This window comes from Citrus clementina, unplaced genomic scaffold (assembly GCF_000493195.1).
Source record: "Citrus clementina cultivar Clemenules unplaced genomic scaffold, Citrus_clementina_v1.0 scaffold_6, whole genome shotgun sequence".
Taxonomy (NCBI): domain Eukaryota; kingdom Viridiplantae; phylum Streptophyta; class Magnoliopsida; order Sapindales; family Rutaceae; genus Citrus; species Citrus x clementina.
The window spans coordinates 9290130-9306818 of record NW_006262139.1 but is presented as its reverse complement, the minus strand read 5'-3'; the positions used below and the strand labels follow the sequence as shown (position 1 = coordinate 9306818).

The window sequence follows — 16689 nt, the reverse complement described above, 5'->3', positions numbered from 1 at the left end:
CATAAAAAAATTTATTCGATCTTATTGAGATCGAGATCAACATTTGGGCCTTGTTAAGGTACTACGTAAAAAAAAAATTCATCCAATCTTATTAAGATTAAGGTCAACGTTTTGGCCTTGTTGAGGTCCAATATGAATGAATTGCAATCGAGTCTTATTAAGATCGAGATCGATGTCTTAGCCTTGCTTAGATTTAATGTGAATGAATTGCAATCTAATTTTATTGATATCGAGATAGATGTTTTGGCCTTGTTGAGGTCCAACATAAATGAATTGCAATCTAGTCTTGTTGAGATCAAGGCTGTCATTTTGACCTTATTAAGGTCCAACATGAATGAATTGTAATCCGATCTTGTTGAGATCGAGGTTGTCATTTTGGCCTTCCTAAGGTCCACCATGAATGAGCTGTGAATTTTAGCCTTGTTGAGGTCGGTCGTAGCGTCGTAGCCTTAACATTTACCTTGTTAAGGTCTACATTTTTAATCTTGTTGAGGTCGGCCATTTCCTTGTTGAGGTTAGTTGTAGCCTTAGCATTTATTTTGTTGAGCTCTACATTTTCAATCTTGTTGAGGTTGGCTATTACTTGTTGAGCGAGGTCTTACTCTCAACCCTGACCTCACCACCCCGAAGCATTTGATCATGATTTTCTTCTCGGCCTATACCCGAAGATTTCTTCTTAGCTCTCTCTTTACTCACATAAGCAGTCAACATCCACTAAAAGTCCATGTCCGGATGTTTTTCCTGGAATAACTCAATGCATGTTTGAATAACATCAGCTTTCAACTACCTCTTCTCTAACTAGATACATTGATCAACATCATACTTGACTTTTTCCAACTCATGGTTAAGTTCGGCAATCTTAGAGTCTTTGCTCACATTGGATTGCTTTTCAATTACCAATTCTTCTACTAAGTGAGCATTTTCCTCATTTCGGGCATTGAGGTCATGCTTGAGCTTATCTCACTCACTTGCTATCTTCTCATTATTGAGTTTGGCTTTGGACAAAGCGCACTCAAGCTCTCTTATTTTCCCTTGGCCTTTTAAATACACTGTAAATGTCTCGATATGTGCTGCCATTGGCAAAGATTGTTGGAAACTGAAACATGTCAACCAAGGTGAATCATATGAGTAACATCAAAAAACTAAAAGCTAGAAACCAAAGCCTACCTCAGCTAGGTTTCAGTCAAGGAGCTCAAAAGCATGAGTGGCTAACAAATGAAAAAAGTCGTCGAGGGCACCTTAGCTCATAGACCAAGCAGCTAGATTGACCATAGGTAACAAGCTCTCCACGTTTCCTTGGTTCGACTCCACGAAGTCATTACTTTTAAGTAAGTTCTCTTTTGGACATATCGGGGAGGAGCTAGGTGGTAAAATGTGCAAAGGACGTGAGTTACCAGCTCGATCATCTTTGTTTTGAGGTAGCACATTACGAATCAAAGCAATCGATTGTTTATCTTTTTTCTCATTAGCCTTGGTTTTGTGCACCACTCGTCGAGGTTTCTTGCTATGTGGTTCACCCTCCTCGTCTGATATCTCCTCGACCAAGGCCTTCGCAATCTCTACAGGGGTGCCCTTGGCATAGACATGTTCACTGTGACAACCGCAAAAGAAAAACTAAAGTTAGTGAACTTTCCCATAAAACAACATAGATAACTGCTTAGAAAATTTTTACCTTTTGTTCTTTTTTTTCAATCCTTTGCGTTTAACAATCTTTTCTCAACCCCAACACTTAATTTCTCACTTATGCCAAAGTTCTTCTTCCAAGTCACTGCAACAAGATAAATGTTAGTTCATAATCACATTCCAACTTCAACCTAAATAAAACTTTCATTACCTAGTCTACTAAATTGAGTGGGCACTTTAAACCAACCCTTTGTCAGCTCTATGTCCCTACCCCAATTTCCACCAACCACTAAGTACTTACTTTTCCAACCTTTACATGAGCTAGAAAAGTCAAGTACTACTTCTTATTCTTTGACTTGGACAAAAAATAATATTATCCTTTATAGCCTACCCCATGTTCATTACATAAATACAAGTGTGTAAATTCCTTAAAACATGGCTCGACCTTGTTCTACTCAGTCCACACAATATGCATACTGCATAAAATACTCCAACCATTTGGGTCAAGTTGACCAGGACTCAAACCCAACCTCACCAACATCCAAGCAAAATAAGGTTGAATTGGCAACCCGAATCCAAGTCTAAACATCTCCATATAAACTACAATTTCTCCATTACCCAATTTGCTGGCCATCTCACCTTTCCTCAGTAACCTAAGCGTAATATCATCAGCAATCTTATATTCATTCTCAATTCTTCAATCTTTTCTTCTGTTGTATCAAAGTTTGATCTATTCACACCTTATTCTTCATGTTCATCTCTGTTATCGCTAAGTCGTGTATTGGATTCGCCGTTAGCATGCCCATGTATTTCACTTCTTGTTCTCTCGGAATCATTCTCTATTGCACTGTAATTTAACTCTACTTCATTATCTCCTTTATTTTCCCCATTACCACTCATGCTTGATTGGATACTACAAAGGGAATCATTATTGCCCTTAAACTCCACTGTTACCTAATAAATACACTTAAAACCCTAACTTCCCAATCAATGCCATTACAGAATACATCAACATTTTCACTGTCAGTCCAACAAAATAACAACTTTTTACTATTGGCACCACTTTGCTTTATTTATCGATGGCCTCATACAACACAGTACACATCACAACAATCCCAATGCCCAATAAAATTTACATTCACAAATGTAAGAATGCAACAAGCAGATGATGCTTGAGATGAGAAAACTCACTCGTGTTTTTGCAAACCCGAATGAATCCTACAATGTAAAGGCACGCAAAAGCAAGTGGCATGGTATTGACTCTACATCAAAAATACAAATCACCATGAGCTCGGCATTAAAAAAAAAGGGCAATTATCTATTGTCCACCTGTTTTTTTGCACTTTTTCAAAAATACACAATTTTTTTTTTTGGTTGAGCTCTACTTGAAGTTATATTTTTTTGCACTTATCCACTATCGTCTTCAAACCATTAAGAAAACTAACAGAATATTGTCCAAATTACATAGGTGAAATTACCATTATACCCTTATGACCTCAACAAAGTCTTAACAGTTTGAAGACGGCAGTGGACAGGTGTAAATAAATATAATTTCAAGTGGAACTCAGCAAAAAATGAATTGTGCATTTTTTTAAAGTGCGAAAAAACAGGTGAACGGTAGATAATTGCCCAAAAAAAAGAGAGAAGACAAAGAGAGGTTGGTTTTCCAAAAAAAAAAAAAGATAGTTCGATTAAAAAAAAGAGGGAGAAAAAGAGAGTTATATATATATATATATCTGGTTTTCAAAAAAAAAAAAAAAAGAACGGGGATACTCACCAAGAGGCTCCGTTGTGGCTAATCTCAACAGCTATTTAATTAGTGCAAAATATTGCAAACGGCGACAACTTTAAATTTCACTAGGCTTTATTGTGAAAAAGTGAGTGCGAAGCATAAAGATGACACATGAGCCACTTTTCTTTATAGCCTTATTTCATTATTTATTTGTTTGTTTATCTATTTTATTTTTTCTTTTTTATTTTTTTCTTTTCTCTATTATTCTTGCTAAATTTTTACTAACTTTTAAGCCTATTAAACTCAGCATTGTCTTCAATCAGCTCCAAACTATCTTTGTTCAGCTCGAGACCATATTGTCATTTCTCTACCGTTTCAATTTCCAATACCGTTCATATCTTCTCAGTATTGAAAACTTGGGGATTGGTGTTAAGTTATGAAAAAAAAATTATTTTTCAATAATTAGTTTCCAACACCGGTAATGGCTACCCAATGTTGAAAACTAGGGGACCAGTGTTTGGGTTTGATTTTTCTAATAAAACTAAGAAACACAGTAAACCTTAAACCGCTCGAAACCGATTGCTGATCTCGTGAGTACAACCAGGAGCCTATGATGGCGACCTGATCTGTAAGCACAACTTGGAGCCTACATGGACGACCTGGTTTATAATCTGAAGCTTATGTGGACGACCTAGCTTACAAATGCAACCCTAACTTTATACAAGTAACATGAAAATCCACCAATCTGGTCAAGAAGTGAAGTAGTACGACCTGGAAGTTTGTCTGACCTAAGGATGTGCTACCTTGACATGGAAAATTATTTGTCAGGACCACTTGGCCTATATTTTAGGGAAGTTACATACCACAACTTGTCAAACCACCTTCAACTGACATCTAGCTACAATTACTAAAGAAAGTAGGGTAAAACTGATGAGGTAATCACCCACAACCAAGAGCTTATTTAAGCTTAAAAGAGCATCAGGGTTAGCAAAATTAACTAAGGAAAACTCTATAGGTGACTAATCTTTAAACCTTCCTATTTTCTACGAGATTCACAACACCATCACCCAAGAATTCCTTGATTTTAACTCACCTCCTTTTCATTTTCCTTTTTCTTATATACAAAATATCTGAGTTAGCCATCAGAGGATTTTCACCGAAATTCCCACCGACGTGTACTAACTGTGTTATATGGTTGACAGGTATAGGAAGTTGCGGTCATATTGTAATTTGAGCTTGGATTCGTGTTGTAGTTCCCCAGAAAATAAATTTAGCTGTTGAGGTCGTTTTCGGCATCAACAAGTCTCATGTTTGTGATTGTTATTTCAATTGAGATACCAATGGATGTGACATACTTTTGTAGTCAAGGTTACCCGGTATCTTAATGGAAACAATTATGAGCAACGAGATTATAAATTATAGGGGTGTTCAGAATCCAATCCAAGCCGATCTGCTCAATCCGTTTGATATGTAGAAATTTAATCCATATATAAAAACTCGATCCGTGGATTGGTGGATTGGATTGGATTGAAAATTTGATAATCTGTAATCGGTGGATTGGATATGGATCTATTTTTATAAATCCGCAAAAATCTGCGAATCTGCAAAAAAATAAAATTATTTATTTAATTAAAAAAACTTGTAAATATGGCATTAGTACTTACTAGTAAATAAATAAGTTAAACTATAGTTACATTAACACTATATTATATCTTATCTAATAATAATATAAAATAAAAAATAATTAAATAAATAAATATAGCTTCCTAAATAGAAATTTTCCATGTACTTATCTAAACAAATGAGATTTTTTTTTTCATTTTGGTGTGTTATATTTTGAAACTTTAAATGTATTTTCTAGATTTATTTAAACAATTAATTTATTTGAATCTTATTTAATTTTAAATTTGATCGGTAGTAAAATTATTTTATATTAAATTTTTTATTTAGTTAGTTCGTGAATTGGACATAATTAAAAAATTTTAATCCGCAAACCAATCTGCAAAATAGTGGATTGGATATGGATTGGGTCAAATCCCCATTCGATCCGCAAATGTATGGATTAGATTTGGATTGAATTTTACCAATCCATGGATTAGATTGAAAATCTATAATCTGCAAAATCGTGGATCGGATATGGATTGATGTTCAATCTGTAAAATCCAATTTGTGAACACCCCTAATAGATTACAATATATATTTCGTACAACACATCTCTTGACAGGTTTTCGATGTCTGATCATAGAATTCTCTAGCTAAAGTGAGTCAACATAATTAGTATGTTGAAAATAATCATTAGAGAAAACTAATAAGTGCCAAGGAATAAGATGTAATTAAATTGATTGGATAGTTGATATATCAATTTAATTAGTGATGTGGTAGAAATGATTGTTCAGTAAAGAAATCAATGTGGTGTGGGTCGAATTATTATTCGAAAACACTATCCTAGATAGTATACAATTATGAAGGCCAGTTTCAATCTTTTAGTAGAATAGATTTTAATTACAGTCCTAATTATTGTAACGACTATTGTATGTACCCATATGATCCCCTGGTTAGCCCATTTAATTGATTGCACCACTACTGCATTAGTAACTAAGATAAATAGTTATTTGGGTTAAAAGCCTAAATATATTTTTTTGTGGGAGGCTCCATTTAATACGCTTATGTAAGGGGTCTTTTGTTACTTTGTAAGGTGGGTCCCTATAACAAGAACAAGTAACATCACTTTTGGGCTTTATCTTATTTTTAATTTAAATCAATTTTTTGATTTAATAGATTTGAAGAAAAAAAGGTAATAAATAAGGAGCCTAAGGTTTCCACTAGTAAAATATAACAAAGCTTGTTTCTATATAAAAAGAGACACAGGAGCCACAATATATGGAAAAAAAAAAAAAAGAAGATTTTTCTCTCTAACTTTGAGAGAAAAAGTTTTCTCTTACTAGTTGATTGCCCTCATACAACAAGTGCATATCGAACTTGAGTGATAATCTAGAAGATCGATTATGATAGATAATGATCCAATAAGGTCGTTGTGTGACCAATCGTGATTTGACAGTCTAAATTACTTCTACGAAAAGGTAAAGGTACAATTTCTAAATTATGGTAATTTTATATATTGTATGAGAATTGCGATCTAAATATTTCCATTGCAAAACATTTTTTAAAACCAACAGTAATCACCATCAAATTTTACCATATATCCTTTTCTAATAAGCTGACCAACACTCAATAAATTTTGAGTCAATCCAGGAACATATAGAACATCTAAGATGTGTTTAGATTTGCCAATTTTTTTTTTCGTGACAGAGATAGTCACGTTGCTTTGGACGCTTTGTATTTTGCCGCTTCCAAGCTTCACTGTGAAGACACTTTTTCATCCAAATTAACAAAACAATCTCGATTTCCTGTAATATGATTACTGCATCCATTACCCAAATGCCAAATATCATTTGATTCTTTATGAGCATCGAAACAAGTGTAAAACATTGGATCTTTAGTGTCAGATTTTGAAAAAAATTCTTCCTTTTTCTTGTAGCAACATTCTTTATCCATATGATTTAATTTATTGCGCGTTGTGTATTTATAACGACATTTTTCACTTGCATGGCCAATTTTTTTACAAACATTGCGTTGGAGGCTGGAAGAGTCATACATTTGATCATTTTTTTCCTTTTCAATGTCTGTGATTTTTAGAAATTTTCTTGTCACTGCCACTGTTTGATGAAGCTACCTCTTTTTTGTTGTCTATTTCAACCTTCCCACCCTTTCGTTCTTTGACGTTCAGCTTTGGCTAAAAAACATGTTCAGTTGACTGCTCTATTAACCTGCTCGTTCTTCCCTCATGTGACTCCAAAGAACTCATTAGTTCATGCAAGAAGAACTGAGATAAATATTTTTTGGCTTCTTTGATAGAAGAAACAACATGCTCGAATTTCAAAGGAAGACATCATAAAATTTTTTGAACAATTCTTTTATCTTCAATAGTATCCCCATAAATAAGAGAACTTTTTATTTGATTTATTATGCCACAAGCTTTAAAGACTAATGCTTAGATAAATTCATTATCTATCATAAACTAATTATCAAATTCTCTCCATAAAGATTGAAGTTTAATAGAGATTTACCTTTTCAGATCATCCTTAAAAATCTTCCTTTACAATTCTCCATGCATGCATTCGTCGCTTCTGGAGTCTTCGGCTCATCAAATCCCTCTTGTATTATTTCCCAGAGGTCTTGGGAGATAAAGAGGGTCTTCATTTGAATAATTCAGAACTAATAATTCTCCCTATCAAAGATGGGAATAAGATTATGGTTATAATTGAAGGTGGTAAAAGTTGAGGTCTGTCAAAGATGGGAATAAGATTTTGATTATAAGAAGTTGATGTCATTGAAGGTTAAAGGCTTAAGGCTCTAACAACCAAAATTGTTGGAACAGGGGAAGCTAATGGGCTAAAATGAGTGAGATGGAAAGTATTTTGGGTGAAGGAAATTAGTTAAAGTTGAAGGGGATGACTAAAGAAATTATAGAAGTGGATGATTTTAGATAAGGTTATTTTTATTTATCATTCACAGCTACACTTTACGAACGAGAGTTAGGTTTATATTTATAAGCATAACTTACTGATCACAAATTTTAGCCGATTTATTTTTTACCACATGTATCACTTGGCTTATTTTCTTACCATATTTTACAGCTTCCCACTTAATTTTTATAATTCAAGTGACTTGACCGCTTTTAAACCACGTGATCTAACTTAGATTTTAACTTAAACATTTCTAGAAATTAATTCTTTTAAATTACAAATTTAGAAGAATTAACATTTTAACATTAAGTGCTGTCCATACTGCAGGATCATTTTTTGGTTAACGGTTGAGTCGAGAAATATTTATAATAATTTGAATATGATTATAGATATAATTTAAATTAAAAGAGAGAGACAGAATCCCATTCTTTGTATCATAACCATGTTATTGAAAATTACAAAGCCTGGTGTTAATATAAAACTTTCCGAGGATCCGAACATCAATCTGAAGTTCCCAAAATTCATAGCAAGTGAGAGAACATGTCAACCTCTTACATGCTATTGCTGAACTTCAGTTGTAGACCCCTAAATTACCAAATATGCATTCATGCTGCAAAGTTAGAGTTAAATTTTAAACAAGTCAAAAAAACAAAAAACTAAACCGGGTTGCTTGACCAAGAAACTAGAAAATCAGTGAATGTATACGTGATCTTAATTTTGCCTTAAATCTTATATCTTCCCATGCTCCGTCTTGAATCATCGATGGATTCAACTTTGAAGCATAATCTAATTATGTATCATTCCACACAGTGAAAGTTGGAGCTCCATGGCAAAGTGCTATATTGCCTGACCTTTGAGCAAGAGTTGGCACAGCAGTGGGCACCCAATTATCATAAGCACCAGCAGCTTTCACCAAACTTGCTGATGATTGTTGCTGAGGAAGATAATACAAGTTTCTAGCTTGATAAGGATCTGAAGAAGATGTTGATGATGAAAACATGTTTTCAAAAGCAAGTGCTTTGGCAGCAGCTTGATGATCACTTTCTCCAAACCCATGATCATTGTTACTAGCAATTACTGTCCCCATTGGAATCACAAATCCACCATTGTTGTTGTTGTTGTTGCTTCCATATCCAACTTGATAGCTGCCATTGGTATGATCTCCGTTGTTGTATATGACAGAGTTGTTAGAAGTACAGCTGTGTTCCAATGAAGATGACTCCATGTTCATCAAATTATGCATCACTGAAGGCTGAAAGAAATTGTGGGCATTGCTGTTGTTGCTTCCCAATTGAAGCTGATGATTAAACTCATCTTGTTCTTGCTTGCACCAAATTCTTTGACCGTATCCAAAAGGCTGCAAGCTGCTATATGGCTGATGCTGATGATGATGATGAGCTTGTGCTTGTTGGAATGCTGCAATTGCAGGCCAGCCATGATCAGCTGTTAGTTGTGAGCTCATGTTTTCATCATCGGCCACCACCGTCGGTCTATCGATTGTCATTTCAGCTGCCTGTTCAGCATCTTTCAGGCGCTTTGCAGCTCCTCCGATGGGTAATGTGCTGCTCTCAAGAATGCTGTTCACATCATATCTGGTCATGTCAAAATTTGTTACCGCATTTAGTCCTCGGAATTTAATTGCTGCTATGTCATAGGCCTCTGCTGCTTCTTCCTGTGTGCCTAAAACGTTTATGTTTAGGGAAAAAAATTAAAATCTTTCCAATTTTTAATTCTTTATAGTTCTTTAGGATTTCATTACATTTGAAAAGGTACTAGGTGAGACTGCTTCCGTTAGCAACCGTAACAATCAGCGGATTGCGTAAAACGCACAAACTTATGAAATCGAAAGATCATACGATGATGTCTATGCTTTCACCTAAATTTCAAAAGAAATTGAAATTTGTGGGTGACGCTGATAATTTTGCAAAGATTTGAAGACATCAAATTGTTCTAATAGAATATAAAATATATAAATGCTATACTAAGATGTACAAAACAAATATTCAACTTACTGAAAGTTCCCAAGTAAAGGTCTTTGTTCCCTGCAACTCTTCCAATTCTTGCTTGCCATCTACCATGCTGATGATGCCTGTCGTCAATCCAAAATACAAAACAAAATAGTAATATGAATCATTTTTAATCCTCACAACAAAATTAAAGCTAACTCAAAAATTGTTTTCATTACTCAATTCAAAGGACCTTAAAATTCAAACTGTTGTCGTTTATGGATACATGAAGTTCAAACCAATTTCTCAGGTTGGAATTAGACTTGAAGCTGCTAGCATGCTTTTAGTTAAACTGAGTTGATTCACTTGGGATGGTGAAAAATATATTACCTTGTTACGCCGCGGTAAATGGACGCACCCCGAGAAAATCCACTACTTTTCCTGCAAAAATCAAACAAATACATTTAATTTCATCAATACACACACACATATATATACACACATACACACACAGACATATATATTTTTGGTTTTTCTTTTGGCTTTCTGAAAAGATTATAAAGTTAAAGAGTTCAAATTGCAATCAAACAGCATTTGATTAAAAAAACTAACCTTCTTAGTGAAGCAACATACTCTTGCCTGGTCATGTGCTTCATTTCTTCTACCTCTTTCTCGTAATTGCTAATCTGAAATTTTAAAAATCAATTTGAACATTAGCAAACAAAACCCATATTTATCGGCGAACTACATCGAAAAATGGAAAAAAAAAAATTCACCCTCATTTTCTGCTATAACTGGACACGTCCCTCTTAATGTGGATACTTTTTAGGAGCATAGAAGCATTAATTAATAATAATTTGCAGTGTAATTAATATAATAATATGAAAATAATTAACACTTCCTCCATTAACTGCATGTGTCGATACAGTATGCGCTGTGCCAGCATTAAGCCAAAATATTATAAAATTCTTCTTCTTTTTTTTATATACCCAAGTGAAAAAATAGTACATTTTTTTAAAAACTTATTTAAAAAATATAAATTTGGTATAAAGAATGAATTTATGGTGTCCAAAAGTAATATTAAGACAAGAAATAGAGAAACTTACAGGGAAATTAGTAGTGGTAGTGGTACCCCAATATTTCAACGCTGCTAAATCATAAGCTCTTGCAGCCTTTTCTTCTTTGTCATACCCTCCTATATATTTGAAATTAAAAACAAAGAAATCACATAAGAATTTTCAGGAATTCAAAAATCTTATTTATAAAGTGAAAATGTTTCCAAAAGTAGCATGCACTAAACACAAGAGAACAAATAAATCGAAAACACTGTGAAGATTATTCTTGTCACTTACCCAGATAAACTGCAAGGAGAATGATGATGGATCAATTAGCCAAACATCAAATTGTGTCATCAACCGAAAATGGGAAAATAAAAAGTTAGTAAAATAAAAAAATGATTACAAAATGAAACATAACAATAAAAGGGAGAATTTTTTCATTTAAAAAAAAATTACTCAAAAATTTTGGAATGCAATCTCCAATGGGGGCCTTAATGAATTACCTTGTCTTCCCTTTCGAGTTTGTCCTTCTCTTCTGCAACTATTGTCCCATAAATGAGCCTCGTATCTACCAGTCCACCTATGCCTGCATTTAATAACAAAACCCTGAAATTATTATTAAATAAAAAAGAAAAAAATCATAATTTTATGTGTGAAAATAAAAATAAGAGGTAATTATTAAAACCTTGTGACACCACGGTAAATAGAAGTTCTCTGTCCAAAAGTGTCAATAGACTTCCTTGGCACCGCTTCAATGGCCCCGGTTTGGCTTTCAAGGTCAATTCCTGCCGTTGCTGTCCCCGCCGTCGTCTTTTGCTGCTTATTGTTATCAGAACAAGAACTTTCTACCCCATTTAAGCCTCCATTTGCATTGAGAAGCGGCAAGGTTGAGCCAGGCTGTGAACCAGTGCTCATAGAAAGTGATAAACTCTGTGCACTACTGCCACCACTGCCATTCATGCTCACGGCCTCGGCTTGGGCCGGTGCTGGTGCCGGTCCCGTTGCTGGTGCAGGCTGGTTTCGTAGCCAAGTTTTGATCATCGATAACCCAATGGAACTATTGTTGTTGTTGCTGTTTTCGCCTCCGTTGTTGCTGGTTCTTGCATTGTTATTGTTGTTCTCATCTAAGGGAAGTTGTAGAGAACAGTTTTGAAACATGTAGTCTCCGGTGACGGTGCTGGCCGTGGGGGTGTCGTAAACGGAGGTGCAGCCATGGAGTTTCTGTTCATGATTGGAGAACGAGTGGCCGTCGAGGAAGTTTTCGAGCTTTGGTTCTTGATTTTGATCATTGCATGAAGTCGCCATTAGCATAGCGTCTGTGTTCATGCCTAAACCCTTCATATTCCATTCTGCATATAGATAAATTTAAAAAAGAAAAAGAAAAAAAATTTTAAACGGTTTTTGAATGGTTAAGAAATTAATAAAGCTTTTTGATCTTTGGATATTAGTCTCACTAGTATTTGGATATTAGTATTATCTTGTGGCTTGTGTGTCATGAAGAAAATGAAAGGGTATTAGGGTTTTGGTTTTGGAGAGTTAAGATTTTGAGATTCAAAGATGGATAAGAACCAAACCTTGGGAGTGATTGTTGTTTCTGTTGAAGGCTTCAAGGATGCTAAAGGAGGCAGTAGTGGAGTCAGCAGAGGTGAGATCAAAGCAGTCACCGGAGACGACGGCGCCGGAGAGTTCATCGGAGTTGAAACCAAGGCGATGAGAGACTGAGTCTTGAGAGTGATCTTGATGATGATGGTGATGATCAGTTTGTGAGGAAGGAAGTTGTTCTTGAGGAGAAAGAGAGAAACCTAACCAGTTATTCATGGCAGTAATTAATCTTTATTAATTGATGATGAAGAAATTTGAAGATCAGTTTCTTGATTGTTTGTTTATTTATTTGTTTCTATTTTGGTGCATGCATGAACTAGAGGATGAAACTATGAGGAGAAGAAGAGAGAGTATGAAGAAGATGATGAAGAAGAGGAAAGGTCAATAATATTGAAGTGAAAATGAATCATCTCTTCCAAAGGAAGAAATGAAGATTTATAAAAAAAATCTAGAGCCCTCTTTCTTTCTTTCTCTCTCATGAATTACATATATAACAGAGGCACCCCTTTTATCTTTGGGCACTTTCTTGATATGTTGAACTCACAATTGCACTCTTGATATGAGAAATTAGATTACAAAGTGTGGATGATGAGGGTTAGTATTGTAATTTTATCAATATGAAGAAATATGTAAAAGAGTGTTTTGGCATAATCACTTCATACTTCTTCTCATTCTTTTTCATTAGTTTATTTTTCCTTGAGAAAGCGCCAAATCTTCTCTATCACAAAATCTAATATTGTTTATTAAGAAAACAATTAAGGGGTAAACAATGAGTAATAAAATTTTGAATATTGAAGGCCTTGATATGTAGTATTATATACAAATAAATTATGTGTAAAGCTCTTTTGTCTTGCAATCCAAAAATAGCTAAGCAACTTGAACTTATCTTCATGCCTTTGGTTATTGTTATTTTATGGAAGGTTATTATAAGGCCTGACACATGGGTGTTGTAGCCTTAGGACTTAGGAGCATGTGGTTTCTTAAACTCTAAACAAACTTGTACTCTCTCTTTGAAATTGAATTCAAAGATCTCCACTAGATTCCATTCATGACCAATTATGTATATTATTTTATTAATTAAAATTTTATTTCACATTTACCTTTTTACTTTTGAAAAAAGTTTAGAATAAAAATAAAAAATCTCACTCACTATACATTAATATTTATTTCTATTATTACTTCAATTCAATAACCACAATCACACAGAATGTTAATCATTGTCTAAACTATATTAAGAGAAAAAAAATCAAACAAAAAACACTTTCAAAAAATTTATTAAAATTTTGACTTAAATTGCTTGCCATTTTTTTCCACAAGCTCTCTTCCCAAACACAAACATAGATTTGAGAAATTTTTTCCTTCAAGATTGTATGGGGATCAATCCTTTACCTCCTACTTCCATGGCAAGAGAAACCAATTTGAACTATCCCTTTGGAAATAATATTGAAATTCATTAAATTTTTATAATTAACTTTATGTATTCCCTTAAGCTCATCGTGCACGTACGTATCTAACATTTAGTAAGACCTAACCTAGATTGTTTTGTTTTACAGTTATAGTAACTAAATATCTTATGTAATTTTGAGTCACATGTCCTATATCCAAATCCAGATAGTCTATCATTCTTATTATAAATTTATTCTTTGTTTTTAGATTTTTTCTTTTTTTTTTTCCAGAGAAATCTTTGCTAAATAAAATTTCCAAAGTTAACAAACATCTCATTATATAATCTTCTAGAGTGTTCTTTCTCCACAGAAATGTCCACAATTGATTGAATAAGACAGTTTTTATTCTAAACTCTCAACAAATCTTATCTAGAGCGCACACATTATAACAAAATCCACAAATTAATAACCAAAGTAATTAAACTAGTATCAAACACACACTCTCTCTGAAATACAGGTAGTATTCTGCTTTTGCTTTGCTGGAGAAATACATCTGTTAAAAGGAAGGTGATACAAATTCTGACGAAGTTGTGACAAAAAAAACCCACACGCAGCCCCCTCTCCACGCCCATTTATATATCCCCACTTGGATACAAGTCTTTTCATTGTCAGTGCAATCTGCTGCTCTCTCTTCATTTCATTTATAAATTTTTTTAAAAAAATAAATAATTAAATTAGGCCAAAGAAAAAGAGGAGAGAGAGAGAGATATAGAGAGACCCCTCAGTCTGAGTCTGCCTCCAAATACCCATAACATTTTCACATTCCATCCATCCATGACCTTATTTAAATATTATCTCATCTTCCTAATCATCAAACTGCTCCCCCGCTACAAACGGGAGTCTATGTCTCTCTCTCTTCTGTACACTTAACAATAATTCATGCAAAGTGAAAGAGAAGAAAAGGAAAGAGTATCCTGTGTATATTCTTTTTTTTTTAGGAAAATAAAGCAAAAATATGGAAAAACAAATAGGTATAGAGATGGGTTTGTTCTCTGCATCCTTACATGAGGACACCAACCCTTGTCTTCGGGGTCCCTTCAGGGTCATTTCGTTCTCAAGTTCTCTTAGTGAAAGAGACAGATCATATTTGAAGAAAGTAAAATCTTATATTTTCTTTTCATTTTTGAATTATGTACTGATGTACATCATTAGGAAAAACCTTCAACTTAGGGTGCGTTTGAGATCAAGATTAGGTAGTTGTATCTTAAAAGTTACAACACTAAAGTGTTTAGTAAACACTAGCTGCTGTAACTTGTAAGTTATATTAATATGATTTTTCACTTGTATAATGAAAAATCTATTATATATTTAATAATTTTGTCAAAATTATTATTTAAAATTTATATTTACTACATATTATTAATTTTTATTTGATAGTTACAATTTTTTTTTCCACAACAATTATAGCTTAAAAATTGCAGTACCTCAATTTCAAATGGGACCTTAATAACTACATAGTAAGTAAATATATTTCCACTTTAGTAATATCTTCCAAATATAATGTTTTAAGTCTTGATGTGTACTTTTGAATTTTTTTTAATTTTACTAAAGTAGATGTATATTTGAAATAGTAAATTTGTGGATTGAGCATTTTTTAGATGTTTAGAAATTAAATTTTATCTTCCTCTATATCAATAAAGTTCGAACTTAATATCAAATAGCCTTGATCTTGGTAATAGGCATCTTGCAATAAGTCTTAATCGATACATATGGAACTTTAGAACAAAAGCTACATTAGTACCTAAGAAAGACCGTTATTAATTTCAGAAATCTTCTAAGATGGAAAGATATTATCGCATATGTATCAACAAGGAGCTGGAGATTCCCACTTTTCTCTTGAAGAAATCGCTTAAAAAAAATGAAGATGAAGGCAATAAATCCCATCAAGTAGGTGAAGAAAATTAGATACAAGTATTATTAGCCAAAATGCCTGCCACCTCATTATTACACTCTGTAATAGTGTGAATAAGTCCGAAATTCATAACAATTATTATTATTAGGGACAAGAGGATGAATATTGAGTTAAGTATATAAGTTCACTTAATATTTTTTTAAATTAATTTTTAAGTATGAATTAGACCCATAAATTTCAATAATTATTAATAAACGGCAATTGATCACTAATTACAAAACAGCTAAGAAGAATAATTCAATGAACTTAAAAGAAGATGAATCATAAGCTAGCATAGAATCATTTTCCAACAAGAGATATTCCTCGATTATATACCATTTACTGAATTCTGCCCATATTTACATCTCAATTAACAATGAAAAGTCAATGCATATGTGACAAAAATAAAATCAGTAATTAAGGGAGTGCGAGTTGCTTCAAAATTACTAAAGACAATCTTAAAATCTATTTTGTTTTAGATAGAGTAAATAATTAATAATCAATTTATCAGAGTCCATCTGAATTTCAAATCCAAATCTTACTAAAATTCATTATATCTATATATATACATGGGTGTGTACACGTACGTATGGTTAAAATAGTGCACTGGTGGAATATTGATGATTATTTAAGAATACTATTGAATTGCGGGTGGGGAGACACTGAATAAATTAAGAAGAAATGTTGGCAGAAAGGAAGAGAGAGATTGATCTCGAAGGGTGCAAAAACTTCACTGTTAGTTTGACCGTCAAGGAATCAAAGATTGGTAAAACCACATGGCCTCTCTCTAAAGTCCTTTTTAATTTTAGTTTTTTATTATCTTAAAAGCTGCCTCCTGCTCCCACTGTAAAAATAAAAACTAAATG

General features: G+C 33.5%; 1 protein-coding gene across 1 annotated transcript; it reads right to left on the bottom strand.

The window, feature by feature from the left end:
• Nucleotides 1-8474: 8474 nt before the first annotated feature.
• Nucleotides 8475-14979, bottom strand: LOC18039943 (AP2-like ethylene-responsive transcription factor BBM1). The gene is made up of 10 exons (XM_024182524.1): nucleotides 14951-14979; nucleotides 12460-12716; nucleotides 11571-12234; nucleotides 11389-11471; nucleotides 11180-11188; nucleotides 10934-11022; nucleotides 10440-10513; nucleotides 10218-10268; nucleotides 9894-9970; nucleotides 8475-9561 (listed from the first exon to the last, which is right to left on the bottom strand). Exons 1-10 carry the CDS (start codon nucleotides 14977-14979, stop codon nucleotides 8672-8674), a joined length of 2223 nt encoding a protein of 740 aa, XP_024038292.1. The 3' UTR covers nucleotides 8475-8671.
• Between the last annotated feature and the right edge of the window lie 1710 nt (nucleotides 14980-16689).

What these genes read in the sequence shown, in the direction of transcription:
- LOC18039943 (XM_024182524.1), bottom strand. Translation starts at nt 14,979, where the DNA reads ATGACCCTGAAGGGACCCCGAAGACAAGG. An exon ending in ATTTACCGCGGCGTAACAAG is followed by an intron (nt 9,971 to 10,217) that starts GTAATATATTTT and finishes GATTGACGACAG; the next exon opens with GCATCATCAGCATGGTAGAT. An exon ending in CCTTTACTTGGGAACTTTCA is followed by an intron (nt 9,562 to 9,893) that starts GTAAGTTGAATA and finishes TAAACGTTTTAG; the next exon opens with GCACACAGGAAGAAGCAGCA.